This window comes from Lithobates pipiens, unplaced genomic scaffold (assembly GCF_037356315.1).
Source record: "Lithobates pipiens isolate NorthernLeopardFrog02 unplaced genomic scaffold, aLitPip1_a1.2 Scaffold_18, whole genome shotgun sequence".
NCBI classification, from domain to species: Eukaryota; Metazoa; Chordata; class Amphibia; order Anura; family Ranidae; genus Lithobates; species Lithobates pipiens.
This window is the reverse complement of record NW_027507758.1, coordinates 57,650,481-57,669,368: the sequence shown is the minus strand read 5'-3', so window position 1 is coordinate 57,669,368 and position 18,888 is coordinate 57,650,481. Positions and strand designations below refer to the sequence as shown.

At 43.9% G+C, this 18,888-nt stretch overlaps 1 protein-coding gene across 2 annotated transcripts; it reads right to left on the bottom strand.

The window, feature by feature from the left end:
- Positions 1 to 754: 754 nt before the first annotated feature.
- Positions 755 to 18,819, bottom strand: MRPS10 (mitochondrial ribosomal protein S10). Of its 2 annotated transcripts, none has more exons than XM_077485704.1 (7): positions 18,618 to 18,819; positions 14,895 to 14,959; positions 9,083 to 9,158; positions 7,365 to 7,504; positions 4,175 to 4,283; positions 1,788 to 1,877; positions 755 to 1,707 (listed from the first exon to the last, which is right to left on the bottom strand). In XM_077485704.1, the coding sequence occupies exons 1-7, from the start codon at positions 18,678 to 18,680 to the stop codon at positions 1,648 to 1,650; spliced, it is 603 nt and encodes a 200-aa protein (XP_077341830.1). In that variant the 5' UTR covers positions 18,681 to 18,819; the 3' UTR covers positions 755 to 1,647. The 2 variants fall into 2 exon arrangements, with proteins under 2 accessions (XP_077341830.1, XP_077341831.1); XM_077485705.1 differs by having other exon boundaries at positions 18,633 to 18,819.
- Between the last annotated feature and the right edge of the window lie 69 nt (positions 18,820 to 18,888).

The following is an 18,888-nucleotide window of genomic DNA, read 5'->3' as shown; positions in this document are numbered from 1 at the left end:
ATCGGCACTTAAGGGCCTTATTATGACACTGTTGTGCAGAAGTTGGGAGAGTGTGTCTAGTTAAGCAGTTGATGGGTTCAATACCAAGCCAAATCAAATCTTTCAATGGGTAAGCATGCAGTACTTTAGAACCGAATATTCAGATTCTTGCAAAAGTCTCTTTAAAATCCTTCTTGGGTCAGGCAATCTGGGTTTTGGTACTGCCAGCTCCCGCATAGTGCAACACAACACAAGTACAAAGTCTTATGCCAAGAAGACTCAGAACAGCACATGTATTTTGCAGCAGTAAGGCTGGGTTCACACTAGTACAAATTGGATGCGGGGGAAATGCGCATCCAATTCGCATGAAAGAAGATTTTGACCGTCTCTCAATGGAGCCGATTCATACATTTGTGGAGTGAACTGCACAGGGGTCCTTTGCGTCTTTGGCTCCATTTCAGGCAAAATCTGGGCCCAGATTCATCCCTGAAAACTGAGAACAGAGCCGCACCGGACCCCTGCGGTGAGCCACATACGAATCAGATGTGAACCCAGCCTAAAGGTGCAAAAGATTCCATAGCGCACATGGCAGAGTAAAAGCACTTACAAAATATGTCCTAAGGACATGGACCTTTACACACCATTGGTTCAGTTCACAAAGCAAACACACCAGCATAAGGATCTTTAAAGTAAAAAAAAAGTTTTTACTTTTATCTGAGGTCAATGGGATTTGAAAATTAGTCACAATACTAAAATAAAGACCAATATGCTTGAGTAGATGGTGGTAATCGCACATTTATATTTTCAGGATTTGACAGAATTGCAGGAAATTTTACGTAAGCATGCACATAAAAAGTACTTTGATGCCTCATTTACACGTGGGCTTAAATATGGGGTGTGTAAATACAATGATGCTGCGTTCAATCATGTACCGTAATTTAATTACATTTAAGTGAGTACAGCTTCACTTCATTTACTAAGTAAAGTGAACAGTCTCAGTTCCATTAGTAAATCAACCCCTAAAGTTGGATACAGAAGAGCAGTCAGTGGAGTGTGTGTGTACGGGAAACATTGCAAAGACATAGGAAGTAATGGGCAGCCTTGACTGCAGAATACATTGTTTGGGATAGGGCATTAAAGCGGAGTTCTACTCAAAAGTGGAACTTTGACTTATCAGTCTCATCCCCCTGTGCCACATTTGGCACCTTTCAGGGGGGACCCGTTTTTGACAGGTACCATTCCCCACTTACGGGAGATCGATCGGGGGCCGAGGCCCGGTCTCCCGGAAGTTCAGCCTCCCTCTGCCGCCGCACCAATTAGAAAGTGCAGAGTTAATGTGCAGTAGGGAACTGGCTGTAAAGCCAAAAGGCTGGGTTCCCTTACCAGGAAAGGTGGTGGCTGCACCTGACAGTTGATTCCAAGATCAGCTGCGGTGCCAACACTGCAGACTCCCTGGACAGGTAAGTGTCCATATATTAAAAGTCAGCAGCTGTAGTAGTTGTAGCTGCTGACTTTTAATGGGGGGGGGGTTTAACCTCCTCTGTAAAGTAGAAATGTAGCTTCCCTTTAAAAAGAAATACAACTTGCAAAAAAAAAAAAAAGAATGGGAAAAGACATTTATTATTACAAATTAAATACAACTTTGCAAACTCAATACTACTCTTTTCATCAGTTCACCGTATCCCATACTGGACTTTTCAGATGGTCTGGTACCTTCTCGATCTTAGTCTGTGGGTGAAAACAATACATACATTTAGTGCATTTCTACCGATTCTGACAGTCTTGTTCATTCAAACATCAATACTCACTTTTGTGATTTCTAAAGCAACTCCTTCTGGGACATTACGCTCTATATATTCTAGGTAAACATTAGCGGTGCTCCCAGTCAGTTGTTTCAGCTGAAATAGGGGAAGAGGAAACCATAAAACAGTAGTTAGATTTTCATGGAGAGGGGCACTAATACAGTTTAATATACTTGCACAGAGCACCATAAAGTTTAAAGCAAACCTGAGTCAAAATATGCCACTGTTGAAATTTTCTGAAGATGCTAGTTTACTGGCTGTTGTGTTAATCCAGTGTATCCATAAGACTCAAGTTACTGCCCATGCTGGTTCTGGGGCAGTGATCAAGAAAATATGGAAGCCTACATGAGTGCCAGGCAACTAGCAGATACTGCTGAAAAAAAAAACATTCTGTTCACAGCACACCATTTTTAAGATGCATATTTAAAAGACCATTCTTTGTCTTAGTAGTGTATATTTTTGGGCAGCAGTGTGGTTCAAAAATTTTCTAAGGAAACCCATCACTTTAGGACTAGTCATTTGCCTTGCTTCCCCTCCTTCTGTGATGCACTTCTGTGTTGACAGCATGCTCTCAGCAAAGGTTTGCATGACCATTGCCATGCTGATGCAGTCACGTAAAAAATTAAATATAAATTAAAAAATGGAAGAGCGAGCGTAGCAGTTTTTCTTTTAAGATGCTTAAGTCTATGCTGTGCAGCAGTAATCACACAGCAATATGGGCACGAAAACATGTTTCTGGGGCCCAACAGGATGGACAGTACAATCAGGAATAACTAGCATACCCTTCATTGTGGTCTTAAAAAAAAAAAAAAAAGAAGTAGATATGGTTTCTTCAAAGTTTATCCCCTTTCACACAGGTTGTCTGATCAGGTCTGTCTGTCAGTTTTTCAGGTGGACCTGATCGGACCTCTCCCACCGCCGCCATCTGACCCGATCCGCCAAAAACAGATGGATGGTGGTCCTGCATAGCAGAGTGGAGTGGACACAGACCTGTCACCCACCTGCTCAGCGGACAAATCTCCTGCTGAGCAGGCAAATTCTGCATAGCGGAAGCGCCTGCGTGAAAGGGGCCCTTTGGCTTATATCGCACCTCAACACAAACTAGTCAAATCAAATATTTTAAAACATACAGGGAGTTGCATGTCTCAAATCTATTCAGGAGTAAGCAAAGTGGTCAAATTTCTTGTGATCCATTCTGTATGGCATTGCTGCCAGATTTTAAGGCATTTGCATAGGTGACTGGCACCCATGTGAATGACAGCGGCTGGAATCTACTGATGTTATTGCCACCTGTGAATGGCTAGCTGCAGCTGATGAGCCCTGTACACTTCAACGACTGGTCTCTGGCAGCTGCAGTTATCCGCAGCTGTCTGCATAGCCAGCGATTACCTGCAGCGATTGATGATGGATAGCTGTGGCTGCCAGAGATCTGTCATTGAAGTGTACTATGTACAAGGTTTGGACACAGCTAGTTGCTCATAGGTGCCAGAAACAGCAGCAGATTCCTGCCACTGTCATTCAAACAATTAGATTTTTTGTCTTCAGCTTTACCAAACCATATAAAAACCTTAAGAGTTTACATTTCTATGCAATCAGGCAGGCCCTTGCACTACACGGATTTTGTAAATCTGAAGACAAAAACATGCAGAAAATTGAATAGTGTGTATGGGGTCTAAGGCTATAAAGTCTCTCCCTGCCAATAAACTAATTTAGATGCTGCAAAAATAGGTCTCTGTTATGTACCAGGTGCCCAAGTTCTTGGCGAGCAGCAAGATAATTTTCTGAACATTCACAATCAAGCTAGCGGATAAAAAGGAGATGCTGGGTTTTGTCTACCTCAGAGTAAATGATGGTTTTAAAACCAGAATTTTGTGGCAATGTCGCATTATTTTTTTGTTTGTTTTTCTTTATAGACAAATCAAAAAAAAATCTTAAATTTAGATTTTTCAAGCAGATTACATTTAATAATTTGCCATATTTTTTGTTTGACATCTACTCAGTCAACAGATGGATCTCTAGTATCCTTTTCACTTATGAGATTTTAGTTTTCACCTTTACTAAAACAAGCTTTTTAAAGAGCTCAAAATAGGTCTGTGACATATAATTTATCAGATGATGGGTCTCCATCAGACACATGGCGCTGCAAAGTAGACTGCTCTCTGCTTTAACATTCCTATATTAATCTTTTTTGTTTTAGAAGAAAAAAAATAGTATGTATAGAAATTAAAAAAATATTTAAAAGGGATAAAAAAAAAACAAAAAAAAAAACACAGGCCTAAAACAAAAATTGAGTTTCCCCTTACGGTGACTGGACAAACTATAGGTAAGATAACACAAGAAAACAGCCTGCTTGGAAAAGAAAATCCTCCCATTGCACAGAATCGATTTCTCACCTCTAAGCACCTGTAATGTGTCCTCATTTCATACTGCACTCTGTGCTTTTTGAAAATGTGTATGGATTTTAAGACGGTGAATCTCTCCATTTTTCTTTTCGGTTCATGCCTAAAAAACACACACCCCAATAAAAAATAAAATAAAAAAAATGAAGTAAGGCTCAACACAACTTCAAGTAACAGTAAAAAGAGAAAGACATTTAATTAGTAGAAAAGAATGCAACCCTTAGGCCCCTTTCACATATGCTGTCCGTTTTTCATCCACCCATTGACAAAATGAAAATTGGACATCAATGCAAAACATCTCTATGGAAGAACGGATGCAAATGGATGATCATCCATTTACATCAGTTTACATCCACAATCATCATTTTTTTTTTAAACTGATCAAAGCTCTATTTTTATTCCGTTAAAAAAAAAAATGGATCGGACAAAAAATAGATGTAAACCGACAATTATAGTGGCTGACTGCTATCTAATTGGCTGCAATTGCAGTTTTTGGGGCATCAACATGGCTCCTTACATTTCTAAAATATTATCTGAAAATCATGCACATTAAAACTCTAAACATCCAGAAGATAGCTTTAAAAAGAGGAAGAATACTGGCTAAAGTCATAGCAGGCAACAGACATGTTTAGAGGAAAGGTGTTTTACTAACACCAGTGTAGATCAGAAGTGTTCAATCGATCACCTCAGCCATTATTTTGGGACCTTTATAAATCAATACTATCAAATTATGGACCATGGATATTTATTTTGGGGCATCATTTGGGTTCCTGGATTACATTTAACACACAAAGTAAAGCTGTTAAAAAAGGACTCAAATTCATTTAGTTGTCACTCAGATATGTCTATTAGCCTCCGTTCACATCAGCGTGATTTGACGTGTCAAATCGCATGCCTAATCGCAGCCTATTCCCGGCAACGGCACTGTCCCAATCGGCGTGATGCCGTGCCAATTTCCGAAAGTAGTTCCTGCACTACTTTTGGCGATTTCAATAGACAGTGGTGCATGAACCCGCACAGATGTCTTTCAAATTGCCCCTGTTCCCGTGTCCCTGGGGGGGGGACACAGGAACAGGCAGGATTACCAGTTTTTTTTTTTTACAGCATAGAATGGGACAGATTAGACAGCACAAGCACTGTGCTGTTTAATCTACTTTAGTATCTTTAAAATTTTCCTTTAACCACTTAATAACCGGCCTATAGCCGATTAACGGCTATAGGTCGGTTTGCTATCTCTGAGAGGCCGTTAATTAACGGCCTCCCGGAGAATCGTTCGTGCGCGCCCCCTGGGGCGCGCACGCCGGAACATCCGTGCTCGCCGAGTTCACGGGACCCGGCGCAACACGGATCGCGGTAAAGGACCAATGGCAGCGGTCCTTTACCACGTGATCGCTCCGTCCAATGACGGAGCGATCACAAATGTAAACAATTCGGCTTGCCGGGTCAAGCTAAGGTCATCAGTCTCCTCTCCTCACACCGATGCAGCGTGAGAGGAGAACATTCCAGTGAAAATAAAAAATAACCGTGAGTGCCCAGCAGTGCCCAGCAGTGCCCAAATAGTGCCACAACAGTGCCAGAACAGTGCCAGACCAGTGCCATCTATCACCTGTGCCACATCTGTGCCACCTTTGCCACCTCTGTGCCACCTCTGTGCCACCTCTGTGCCAGCAGAGCCACCCCAGTGCCACCCCAGTGCATACCAGTGCCACTACAGTGCATACCAGTGCCATACCAGTGCCACACCAGTGCCACACCAGTGCCACCTGTGCCCATCAGTGCCACCTGTGCCCATCAGTGCCACCTGTGCCCATCAGTGCCATCTGTGCCCATCAGTGCTCATCTGCGCCACTGCAGTGCCACATCAGTGCCGTCTGTGCCCACCAGTGCCGCCTGTGCCGCCTGTGCCCACCAGTGCCGCCTGTGCCCACCAGTGCCGCCTGTGCCCACCAGTGCCGCCTGTGCCCACCAGTGCCACCAGAGCCACACCAGTGCCACCAAAGTCACTATAGTGCCCATCAGTGCCACCTGTGCCCATCAGTGCCACCTGCGCCCATCAGTGCCACCTGCGCCCATCAGTGCCACCTGTGCCACTGCAGTGCCCCATCAGTGCCGCCTGTGTCCATCAGTGCCGCCTGTGTCCATCAGTGGCGCCTGTGTCCATCAGTGCCCACCTGTGCCCATCAGTGCCCACCTGGGTGTTAGCTTTCCAAAATGGGGTCACTTTGTGGGCGTTTCTATTGTCCTGGTGCTCCAGGGCCTTCATAAGTGTAATAGGTGGTTGAGGTATTAGATGTGTAATTTATGCTCCTAGAACGCCTGAAGTTGCTACTTCAATGTTGGACTTGTGTATGTGGCCAGGCTGTGTAAAAGTCTAACACATGTGGTATCACCGTACTCAGGAGGAGCAGCAGAATGTATTTTGGGGTTTCATTTGTGGAATGTATATGCCGTGTGAGAGAAATAGCCTGGTAAAATGACAATTTGGTGTGAAAAAAAATTAAAATAAAAAAAATCTTTATTTTGCAAAGAATTGTGGGAAAAAATTACAACTTCAAAAAACTAACCGTGCCACGTACTAAATACCTTGGAATGTCTACTTTCCAAAAAGGGGTCATTTGGGGGGTTTTTGTACATTACTGGCTTGTTAGGGTCTCCAGAAATGAGATAGACTGTCAGTACATCAGCTGTGATCAAATTGATACATTTTCAGTGATTGGCACCATAGCTTGTAGACCCTATAACTTTCACGCAGAATAAATAATATCCACTAATTTGGGTTATTTTTACTAAAGACATTTAGCAGTATACATTTTTGGCCAAATTTATGAAGAAAAATTACTTATTTGCAAAAAATTTTAATAGAAATGAAGAAAAATGCTTTTTTTTACAAAATTTTCGGTATTTTTTCATTAATAGCACAAAAAATAAAAAACGCAGAGGTGATCAAATACCACCAAAAGAAAGCTCTATTTGTGGGAAAAAAAGGACGAAAATTTCAGATGGGTACAGTGTTGCATGACCGAGTAATTGTCATTCAAATTGTGAGAGCACTGAAAGCTGAAAATTGGTCTGGTTATTAAGGGTGTTTAAGTGCCCAGTGGTCAAGTGGTTAAAGTCTACAGTAAAGCACACTTAACCTGCACAGGCTTTATAGCAAAAAGCTTTATTTAACTGCAATACTTACACCCTCTCCACACAGATGCCAAGCTCTTTAGCTGCCAGGACTGTAAAGTGCTCATAGCTGTCCAGAACAGTTTTGTCATGGCCTTTTGCTAACACTTCTATCTTCTTATACAGGATGTCTGGTTCATCAGTGCTGCTTATCTGTACATAGAAAAATAAATGATTCTGAAACAAGTTCATAGTGTCCTGTTGTCTTCATTTCAAGCAGTATGAGGTTAAATGAGAACTCTGCAGTTTTGTGTGCATCCAAACAGAACCTATATAACCCTGGTGCAATTTTAGAACTCCACACACTGAGAAGGGCACAAACAGCACTTCCTTATGGTTGTAAAGGTACGTTACAGTTAAATACTAGACCTTGATCTGCATACAGCAAACACAGCCTTCTTGCTCAGTGCTCCAGCTTTTTATTCAGCCATTAGTGAGGTAGTCTGGAAACACTTTTGCCTTCCTGTGTGTAATGCAGGATGGGTATTTCCAAACTCACCTATTGCAGGTTCCTTGCATATAGCAGGCCTGTTTTGCCAATGCTTTACAGGCAAAAATCAAATTCATACCTGCTTTGGATGTTTGTATCCGACTGGTGACAGCACAGATTCAGGAAGCAGACCCACCCAATCTACATAAGAGGAACTGTTTAACATATTTCTAGAAAAGATTACAGATTCTTGTACCAACATATATGTTGCCATATATGGCCATCAGAGACAGTCTAGTTATTTCAGTAAAGGTTAACTTAAGTGACGCTAATCCCAATGATTATAGCCCACCCCATCTTATCAGCAAAATTACCCATTTTACACTCACTTAAAAGTAGCTCTAGGACAGGTTTTCTTCAGCTCATGTCCCTTCTCAGTACACAGCACAGGGTGGGGTCTGTGTGCAGGATGTCCTATTGAATGGATGCTCAGGCAGAGACAGCCAGTCAGTAAACCTCTCTGCACTCAGTTCTCACCCCAGGGCTTCTGTGAAACAACTCTTCATTTTTTTCCCCTTTTTCAGATTAAATTAAAAAAAAAAGTTGTAAATAGGATACGATCTTTGAAGTGGAACTTTAAAAAAAATTGCGAGCAAGACTTTGGTTTGTTCCGTTTTTAAAAAGAAGAGACATTACTATGTCTCTTCTGCAATAAACGCTTCCTCCTCACAAGCTTACTAACACTATACACTGAACCACACATACACAGCTCAGTGTACATTCCCACTATCTGCCGGACTAAGGTACACACAGGAACTACATCATTCCGGTCTGTCCAATCAACAGAACTGGAAAGTCTGGGGAGGAGCTCAGGACAATGTAATCTAATAGCTTTTTTTGCAGATTTTTGTCTTTAGATTTACCAAAACCATATAATATGAGGTCAAACCTTAAGAGTTTCAATTTGTATACAAATCAGGCAGGCCCTTGTACTACATGGTTTTGGTAAATCTAAAGACAAAAATCTGCAGAAAATCGAATAGTGTGTTTGGGGTCTAAGGCAGCGTATAGATGACTCAACTTTCTTCCCATCACAGGTGGAAGGCAAGAAGATCACTCAATACCCCCATTAACACAGGCAGCCCTGATAGGGGAATGCCTCCTGCAGCGCAATTGTGTTCTGCCGGTGGGGGGGTCTCCCAGCAGAACACAATGATTATCGCTAGCGTATCTAGCCATGCATTAGCTGTGTATTGCATACCCCAAGGAACATCATTTACAGGGGAATGGCGGAAACTTACCAGCTTCCGGACATTGGCATGTATGTAATTTGCTTGGGGGATAGCAGGCGGTGAACTTCCAGCAGCAGTTGTATCCCTGTTTTTACAAAAAGAACCGTCAGTTGAAAACAGATTAGAGAGAATAATGTACACACAACCTGAGTGTTTTTTTCTTTTCACCCCGCTGGCTAAATTTCTGTATTTCTGAATATCAGCGTTGAATAGTCTGACTAACCTGCTTGATATACAACTCCAATTCTAAAAAAGTTGGGACACTGTGTAAAATCTACATAAAAACAGAATTCAAAGATTTGCAAATCACATTGTAGCGCCGGCTCTCGAAGAGCACGCACTGTGTTTTTGTCATTTAATATTCCTGGAACAGCAGTTTGGTTTTGGGTTCATTTACACCAAATTTTGGTCCTAGTACCAGTCTAGCTGGATTGCATTGTGTTCTGCTTGACCATAGGTAGCGCTGTGATCTCTGGCAGGTGCGAGAACGCAGTCCAGTTAGGTGCATTGGAGGCCAATTCTTTCTCGGAACCAGCCCAGTGGGAGTGTTCTCTTGCTGTGCATTCTGGAAGAGGGTACTTAAAGTGCTGACGTCAGGTGCTACGGGGCTCCGGTCCAGAAGTGCTCTCTGTCCATTTGGTCCTGGTCCTCCTGACCAGCCCCCAGGGCTCTCATGGCCTGGGGTGCAGATCCATCCAATTCCGAGTCTCGGGGCTGGCTAGCCCGAGGCAAAGTAACTGGAAGGAGGATTCGGAGGTGGGCCGGTGCCATCTCAGTTGTGGAGAGGCCCAGCAACTGAAAGAGCAAACGGGAGGACTCTTCGGGAGAAGGCCAATGCAGAAGGCTGGCTTCTCAGAAAGAGCCTAGAGGCTCAGATGAAGGACCCTAAGCGAATCTACACTCGTATGGTATCGCCGGACCGGCTGCAAGATACTGGTACCATATAAGGGTTCTCTAAGTTTGTCTACATCCTTCAGTTATTCAAGTGTTCTACAGCAAGTCTGTGGCAGAGACTTTGCTTTGTTAGAGCACTCTATCAGCCGCTAGGCCTAGTGAGAGAAGGACTATCGGATAATGGTGAGGATCCAGTTGTGAACGGCTATTCTCTGGATTTTCTAATGTGAGAGACTTTCCTATTTGACTAAGTTCCAAGAGTACCTGGACTTTCTACCTAAACTCTCTAACCCTCTTTGAGAGACTGTGTTTTGTCCTCATACACTTCTTTGCAAATAAAAATCCCTTAAGTGGATCTGGTGTCAGTCTCTGCAGTTCTTGGGCCATCTACCTTGGGAAACCCCTAGACATACACGAGGTCAAGAAGGTAACGGTAAGCCCAATTAAATCAGCCACTCCTTCGGTGGTCAGTGCTACATCACAAACCCATATTTTATTCACAATAGAAAACAAATCAAATAATTTAAACTGATAAAATGCACCAAGTTAATTTTGAAATTGATGGCAGCAACACGTACCAAAAAAACAAAACAAAAACAAACATTAGGACAGGGCAATAAAAAGCTGGCAAAGTAAGTGGTACTAACAAGGAAGAGCTGGAGGAACATTTTGCAACAGGTCAGTAACTTGATTGGGCATAAAAAGAGAATCTTAGAGAGTCAGAGTGTCTCAGAAGTAAAGATGAGACAAGGTTCACCAATCTCTGAAAAGTTGCATCTAAAAATTGTGCAACAATTTCAGAAAAATGTTCCTCAATGTAAAGTTGCAAAGACGGCAAATATATCATCTGCAACACAGAATATCATCAAAAGATTCTGAGAACTTGGAGAAATCTGCGCGCAAGGTACAAAACCAAAATGCAATATTGGATGCCTGTGATATTTGGGTCCTCAGACAGCACTCATTAAAAACAGACATGATTCTGTGATGGACATCACTGCATGGGCTCAGGAATACTTCCAAAAATCACCATCTCTGAATACAGTAAGCTGCGCCATCCAAAAATTCAAGGCAAAGCTCTATCATGCAAAGAACCCATATCTGAACATGATCCAAAAATGCTGCTGTCGTCTACAAAGCTCATTTAAAATGGTCTGTTGCAAAGTGAAAAACTGTTCTGTGGTTACACAAATCAAAATATGTTTTTTTTTGGCAATTATGGGCACTGTGTCCTCTGGACTAAAGATTAGAGGGACCTTATTATTATAACCTTGTTGTTATCAGAGCTCAGTTCAAAGGCCTGCATCTCTGATGGTATGGAGGTACATTAGTGTATATGGAATGGGCAGCTTCCACATCTGGAAAAGTACCATCCATACTGTATGATATATTCCAGTTTTAGAGCAGCACATGATCAGGCAAGAAAGGGACAACATTCCTCTCCCAAACTCCAGCAACTGGTTGCTTTGACCTTCTAAGATGCCCTCTTTTTTTTTTTTTACCCAATCATGTTACCGACCCTGTTGCCAATTAGTCTAACTAGTTGTAAAAATGTTCTTACAGCTCTTCCTTGTTAACCACTTCCCGACCTGCACACGCCGATGTACGTCGGCAGAATGGCACGGGCAAGCATATTGGTGTACAGGTACGTCCATTTTTAAATGCCACCCTGCCATCGTGTGCGCGCTGATGGCGGCGCGCTCGCATTCCGGTCGCGACCCCTTGTGAGTCCGGTCGCGGGTCCTGCGGACTCAATCGCGCGGGGATACCTGCGATCATCTCACGGGGCGGCTGAACGAGGAGATGCCGTTGTAAACAGCATCTCCCCGTTCTGCCTAGCAAGAAGTGGCGCTGATCTCTGCTCCCTGTGATTGGAGCAGAGATCAGTGTTCACTAAAACAAAGCCCAGCCCCCCACAGTTAGTAACACGCCCCTAGGAGCACTTAATCCCTACACTGCCACCCCCTGGTTAACCCCTTCACTGCCAGTGTCATTTACACAGGCATCAGTGCATTTGTATAGCAGTGATTGAATGACAATGGTCCCAAAAATGTGTCAAAAACGTCCGATGTGTCCGCCATAAAATGGCTGATCGCCGCCATTACTAGTAAAAAAAATAAAAATAAAATTATATTATATATATATATATATATATATTTTAATAAAAATGCCATAAAACTATCCCCTATTTTGTAAACGCTATAACTTTTGCGCAAACCATCAATGATCGCTTATTGCGATTTTCTTTACCAAAAATATGTAGAAGACTACGTATCGGCCTAAACTGAGGGGAAAAAATGTTTTTTTTATATATTTTTAAAGGGATATTTATTATAACAAAAAGTAAAAAATAATGCGTTTTTTTCAAAATAGTCGCTCTATTTTTGTTTATAAACGCAAAAAATAAAAACCACAGGGGTGATCAAATACCACCAAAAGAAAGCTCTGAGGAAAAAAAGGACGTCAATTTTGTTTGGGAGCCACGTGCACGACCGCGCAATTGTCAGTTACAGCGACGCAGTGCCGAATCGCAAAAAGTGGTCTGGTCTTAAGCCAGAAAAGAGGTTAATACTACTTATTTTGCCAGCTTTTTTGCCCTGTCTCAACTTCTTTAAAAGTTTGCCACCATCAATTTCAAAATTGCCCTTTTTTGTTGTTAAAATTGTACATTTCCTCAGTTTAAACATTTGATATATTTTCTATTGTTAATAAAACATGGGTTTATAAAGTTTGCAGATGATTACATTCTGATTTTATGTAGATTTACACAGATTTTACACAGCGTCCCAACCTTTTTGGAATTGGGATTGTACGTGACCCATTTGTATTCTTATGGCTGAAAAAACAAACAAAAAAAAAACCACACATTTAAACCTAATTTCAAGCTTTTAGTGAAGTTTAACCACTTCCCGACCAGCGCACGACGATGTACGTCGACAGCATGGCACGGGCAGGCATATTGGCGTACATGTACGTCCAATATTCGTTGCCGCCGTGCCATCGGGAGCGCGCCGCCGGCGGCGCGCTCCCGCGCTGGTCGGGACCCCCGTGAGTCCGGTCGCGGGACCCGCGGACTCGATCGCCGCGGGCATCCCCGCGATCGTCTCACGGAGCGGCCGAATGGAGGAAATGCTGTATAAACAACATTTTCCCATTCTGCCTAGCAACTAGTGACGCTGATCTCTGCTCCATGTGATTGGAGCAGAGATCAGTGTACACTAAATGAAAGCCCAACCCCCCCCACAGTTAGTAACACACCCCTAGGAACACTTAACCCCTACACTGCCACCCACTGGTTAACCCTTTCACTGCCAGTGTCATTTACACAGGAATCACTGCATTTATATAGCAGTGATTACTGTATAAATGACAATGGTCCCAAAAATGTGTCAAAAATGTCCGATGGGTCCCCCACAATGTCGCAGTCACAATAAAAATCGCAGATCGCCGCCATTACTAGTAAAAAAAAAAAAATAATAAAAAATTATTAATAAAAATGCTATAAAACTATCCCTATTTTGTAAACGCTATAACTTTTGCGCAAACCAATCAATAATCGCTTATTGCGATTTTTTTTACCAAAAATATGTGGAAGAATACGTATCGGCCTAAACTGAGGGAAAAAAATGTTTTTTTTATATATTTTTGGGGGATATTTGTTATAACAAAAAGTAAAAAATAATGCGTTTTTTTCAAAATTGTCGCTCTATTTTTGTTTATAGCGCAAAAAATAAAAACCGCAGGGGTGATCAAATACCACCAAAAGAAAGCTCTATTTGTGGGTAAAAAAGGACGTCAATTTTGTTTGGGAGCCACGTCGCACGACCGCGCAATTGTCAGTTAAAGCGACGCAGTGCCGAATCGCAAAAAGTGGTCTGGTCTTTGACCAGCAAATTGGTCCGGTCTGAAAGTGGTTAAATAGTTAGTTTGGACCAAGGTGGTCCAAACAGACTACTTCACGAAGACATGCAGCAGCTCTCAGCGATGTATGAACAGTATGCAGCCTCAGCTACATTACAGTATACAGCACTGGGTTCCAGCAGTGGGGTGGGAACTACTGGAACAAAACTCAGTCAGGCTGTGATGATGACATCATAGGTAGATTTAAATTAGATTTTTATTCTCCCCCCCCATTTATGGCATCTTCAGCTTGCAAAAAAATAAAGTGATATGTAAGGTTTTATGCACACAGCTATACACATAATGTGCATTCAAAGCTTACGTGTGTGTGTGTGTGGGGCTTTGCACAACCTCCAGCACAAAATCGCCTTCAGGGCCTGAGAGAGTGACTATACAGGCTCTGCATGCTGTAAGGTAGTGTTGCACAGACACCGTTCTTTTACCGGCAAGTACAGATAGTTTTCGGTCAAGTACTCACTGGTACCGAGTACCAATACCTTTGCGACGCAATTTGAGTCCATACAAAATGAATGGGCTCAAATCGCACTGCAAAGAATCACATGCAATTTAAAACAGGGATATGATGCGATTCCTGCCTGAATTGCATGCAGTTTCCCGCACTGCCCCTGTGTGAATCCAGGCTGAAGTCACTATGACAAGCCTGGGATCGCACGGGAGTGGTGGGGGAAACTGAATGCGATTTGGATAGGCAACGCACCACATTCCTGTTCAAATCACATGTGATTCTATGCAGTGCGATTTGAGCCCATTCATTTTGTATGGGCTCAGATCGCACCGCAAAAGGTATTGGTACTGGAGCATTTACGCGAGTATGGGTACTCGTGTAAATGCTTAGTATCAGCACTGATACTGGTATTGCTGCAACCCTACTGTAAGGCCATGTGCATGAAACCCAATAGATGTATTTTACTACAGGCAGGTGTATGCTAGTCTTTAGGAATTCAGTAAGACCAGCATTGGGCTTCAGACTGAAATTTTCCTCCGTTCATAAGGTAGTAATACTTACGCAACATGGCGATATGTCTGTGTGATGGCACATGCACAAGAAGGAAATGGTCTTGTTCTGAGAACCTGCAAAAAAAAAACACCCCACAATGAAAATTTATTAATTACCCCCTAAAACACAAGTAAAATGTTAGACAATCGAACAGAAGAGTGTGAGCCTCTAAGATTCCAAGGGTACAATTGCAGAGAGCGATTTGCTGCACCACGGTGGTAAGGAAAATGTTAATCAACCATATATACAAGCAAGTCTTCTGGAGAAAACAAGCGTCATGAATAAAGTGTCCTCATTTCTGTTGTGATATAATACAGTACTATGCAAAATTTTTAGGCAGGTGTGAAAAAATACTGTAAAGTAAGAATGCCTCAGAAATATACATTTGAATTGTTTATTTTTTATCAAATTACAAAATGAGCGAACAGAAGAAAAATCGAAATCAATATTTGGTGTGACTGCCCTTTTCCTTCAAAACTGCATCAACTCTTCTAGGTAGACTTGCACACGGTTTTTGCTGTTCTGGGAGGACGTCCATGGATCTCGTCCTAGAACACGCGCCCTGGGGTGTGCATTGGGCATGCTCTGTGGTTGCTGTGTTTTTAGAACACAGATCGAGGTAAAAAGGGACAATCACAGCAGCCCTTTACCATGTGATCAGCTGTGTCCAATCACAAAAACCGTGCAGGTTATCGGGATTCCTTTCCTCACTCGCTGACACAGCATGAGGAAAGGAGAGCTGGTAAATGGCAAGTGTGACAGGGGACATTTACACTGATAATCAGGGTACAGATCAACAATGCAGCACCAACAGTGCCCATCAGTCTCGCCTCACCAGTACACATCAGTGCAGCCTCATCAGAAAATTACTTATTTGCTAAATTTAATAACAAAAACTAAGAAAAACTATTTTTTTTGTTAGCAAAATAAAATAAAAATAAAAATAAAAACAGTGATAATTAAATACCACCAAAAGATAACGATTTGTGTGAATTTTTTTAAAAATGTCATATGGGTACAGTGCTGCATGACCGTGCAGAAAGGGGGTGAAAGTGTCCAGTATTGAAGCAGTTAAGAACTATCTTCAGTGTAAAGAAGAACAATAGTCCTTGAAGTGATGGTTTGGCCCCCACAGAGCCCCGATCAACATCATGGAGTCTGTCTGGGATTACATGGAGAACATGAATTTGCTACAGCCAAAAATTTCACATTTTTACTCATCAGTCCAAAGTCGCTTAGCCTTGTTTCCATGTCAGAGATACGGCTCTTCGGCTGCAATCCTTCCATGAAGGCCACTTTTGGTCAGACCTCGGACAGTAGATGGGTGTACCTGGGTCCCACTGGTTTCTGCCAGTTCTGTGCTGATGGCACTGCTGGGCATCTTCCAATGTGGAAGGGAAGTAAGCATGATGTGTCATTTTCTGCAGTAGGTTTCCTTGGCCAACCACTGCGTCTACGGTCCTCAACATTGTTTGATCAACAATGCTTAATGATGAGAAATACAGGCAGATACATTTCCATCCTGCAGGGACTCGGCGTGTGATTGGCCCCAAATTTATTCTTCAGCAGGACAACGACCCCAAACATACAACCAACGTCATTAAGAACCAACTTCAGTGTAATGAAGCTGGAGGTCCTGGAAGTGATTGTTTGACACACACCCCCCCCCCGCCCCCACAGAGCCCTGATCGCAACATTGAATCCGTCTGGGATTATATGAAGGGACAGAAGGATCTGAGGCAGCCTACATCCACAGGAGATCTGTGCTTAGTTATCCAAGATGTTTAGAACAACCTACCTGTAGAGTTCCTTCAAAAACCGTGTGCAAGTGTACCTAGAAGAGTTGATGGTGTTTTGAAGGCAAAGGGCAGTCACACCAAATCTTGGATTTCTCCTCATTTACTTTCCATTTTGTCAATTAATACAAATTAACTATTAAACAATTTGATTTCTGAAAGTGTTCTTAAAGCGATGTTCCACTCCTTTTTAAGTGTATTAAAAGTCAGCAGCTACAAAAAGTGTAACTGCAAACGTTTAATAAACAGACACTCACCTGTCCCATGGTCCAGTGACGTGGCCGCCTGAAGCCTCACTCCTCTCCCTCTCCACCGGCATCACTAGTGTGGGCACCCAGGTGTAATCGCTTCACAGCGGGGTGTGAGTTGCGCTGCACCTTCTTAGTGGCCGGGCAATCTTCTGCAACCTGTGATGTGTCCCAAAAGATTGCAGGGAGGGAGGGGGAGGGGTCACCGCCTAGGAGGTGAGAGCAGAAGTGGAAGCTGGGTACTTGTTAGGACTAGGTACCTGCTTGGCTTGTAAAAAATGACAAGCCAAATGTGGCGTGTAAGGGGGCGAGGAGTGCTTAAAGCGAAAGTTCCACTTTTGGGTGGAACTCGGCATTAAAATTTACAGCATTTTTTTTCCATACCTAAAACTTTTGCACCCCCCACCCCCCCCCCCCCCCCCCCGCCTTTTATCCCAATGCAGCCACTACAGATTCTGCAATCAATAGAAAGCAACTTTGGAATCCTGGGGGCAATTTTATATAGCAACCAAGGAACCAGGAATGTTCTGACCAAATCTACCCCCCTCCCCCATATCTCCCCAGGGGAATCCTGCCAGAGCCAGAACGCTGTGCAGATAGTAACAGAGCTATTGTCAGCACACAGCGCTCCTCTAGCCTCATCAGCGCCCTCTAGCGTCGCCAGCACACAGCGCCACCTAGCCTCATCAGCACACAGCGCCCTCTAGCGTTGCCAGCATACTGCGCCCTCTAATGTCCTCACACAGCGCCCTCTAGCGCACAAACAAACAGCGCCCTCTAGCCTCCAAACACACAGGGCCCTCTAGTCCCAGCGAACAGCGCCCTCTAGCCACCAAACACACACAGCGCCCTCTAGCCTCCAAACACACACAGCGCCCTCTAGCCTCCAAACACACACAGCGCCCTCTAGCCTCCAAACACACACAGCGCCCTCTAGCCTCCAAACACACACAGCGCCCTCTAGCCTCCAAACACACACAGCGCCCTCTAGCCTCCAAACACACACAGCGCCCTCTAGCCTCCAAACACACACAGCGCCCTCTAGCCTCCAAACACACACAGCGCCCTCTAGCCTCCAAACACACACAGCGCCCTCTAGCCTCCAAACACACACAGCGCCCTCTAGCCTCCAAACACACACAGCGCCCTCTAGCCTCCAAACACACACAGCGCCCTCTAGCCTCCAAACACACACAGCGCCCTCTAGCCTCCAAACACACACAGCGCCCTCTAGCCTCCAAACACACACAGCGCCCTCTAGCCTCCAAACACACACAGCGCCCTCCAGCCTCCAAACACACACAGCGCCCTCTAGCGTCCAAACACACAGCGCCCTCTAGCGTCCAAACACACAGCGCCCTCTAGCGTCCAAACACACAGCGCCCTCTAGCGTCCAAACACACAGCGCCCTCTAGCGTCCAAACACACAGCGCCCTCTAGTCACAGCACACAGCACCCTCTAGCGTCCAAACACACAGCGCCCTCTAGTCACAGCACCCTCTAGCGTCCAAACACACAGCGCCCTCTAGCGTCCAAACACACAGCGCCCTCTAGTCTCAGTGCACAGCGCCCTCTAGCGTCGTGGAATCCCATTGCACAGAATATACAGAGAGAACATGCTCAGGGCTCTGGCAGCACACATGTAGACAGACTTCTCATTATCCGCTGTGCCCGGTGCCTCCCTTCACCTGACGGCGACTCACAGCCTGGACACCACGGCTCAGAAGGGCAAATCCCCGGCACACATTCATCTTCCCTCCTGTGCAGCGCCGCGGTTACTTCCGGCGCACATCACGACGTCACCACGGAGCTGTCACTTTCTGGTGTCAGAGCGGAAGATGGACCCAAAACCAATAGGGCCGCTGTAGTGTCATATTTTGCGCCCCATCGTAGAATGCTCCGGAAAAGACGTTGCGGCCAGAAATTCCGTACTGCGCATGCGCAATGCGTTAGAAACAC

Bases quoted from the DNA above. Each gene is read 5' to 3' on its own strand.
- MRPS10 (XM_077485704.1), bottom strand. From the start codon at position 18,680: ATGAATGTGTGCCGGGGATTTGCCCTTCTGAGCCGTGGTGTCCAGGCT. The intron at 9,159-14,894 runs GTAAGTATTACT...TTGTAAAAACAG, and splicing joins CAGACATATCGCCATGTTGC to GGATACAACTGCTGCTGGAA. The intron at 7,505-9,082 runs GTAAGTTTCCGC...TTCTATGTACAG, and splicing joins ATGCCAATGTCCGGAAGCTG to ATAAGCAGCACTGATGAACC.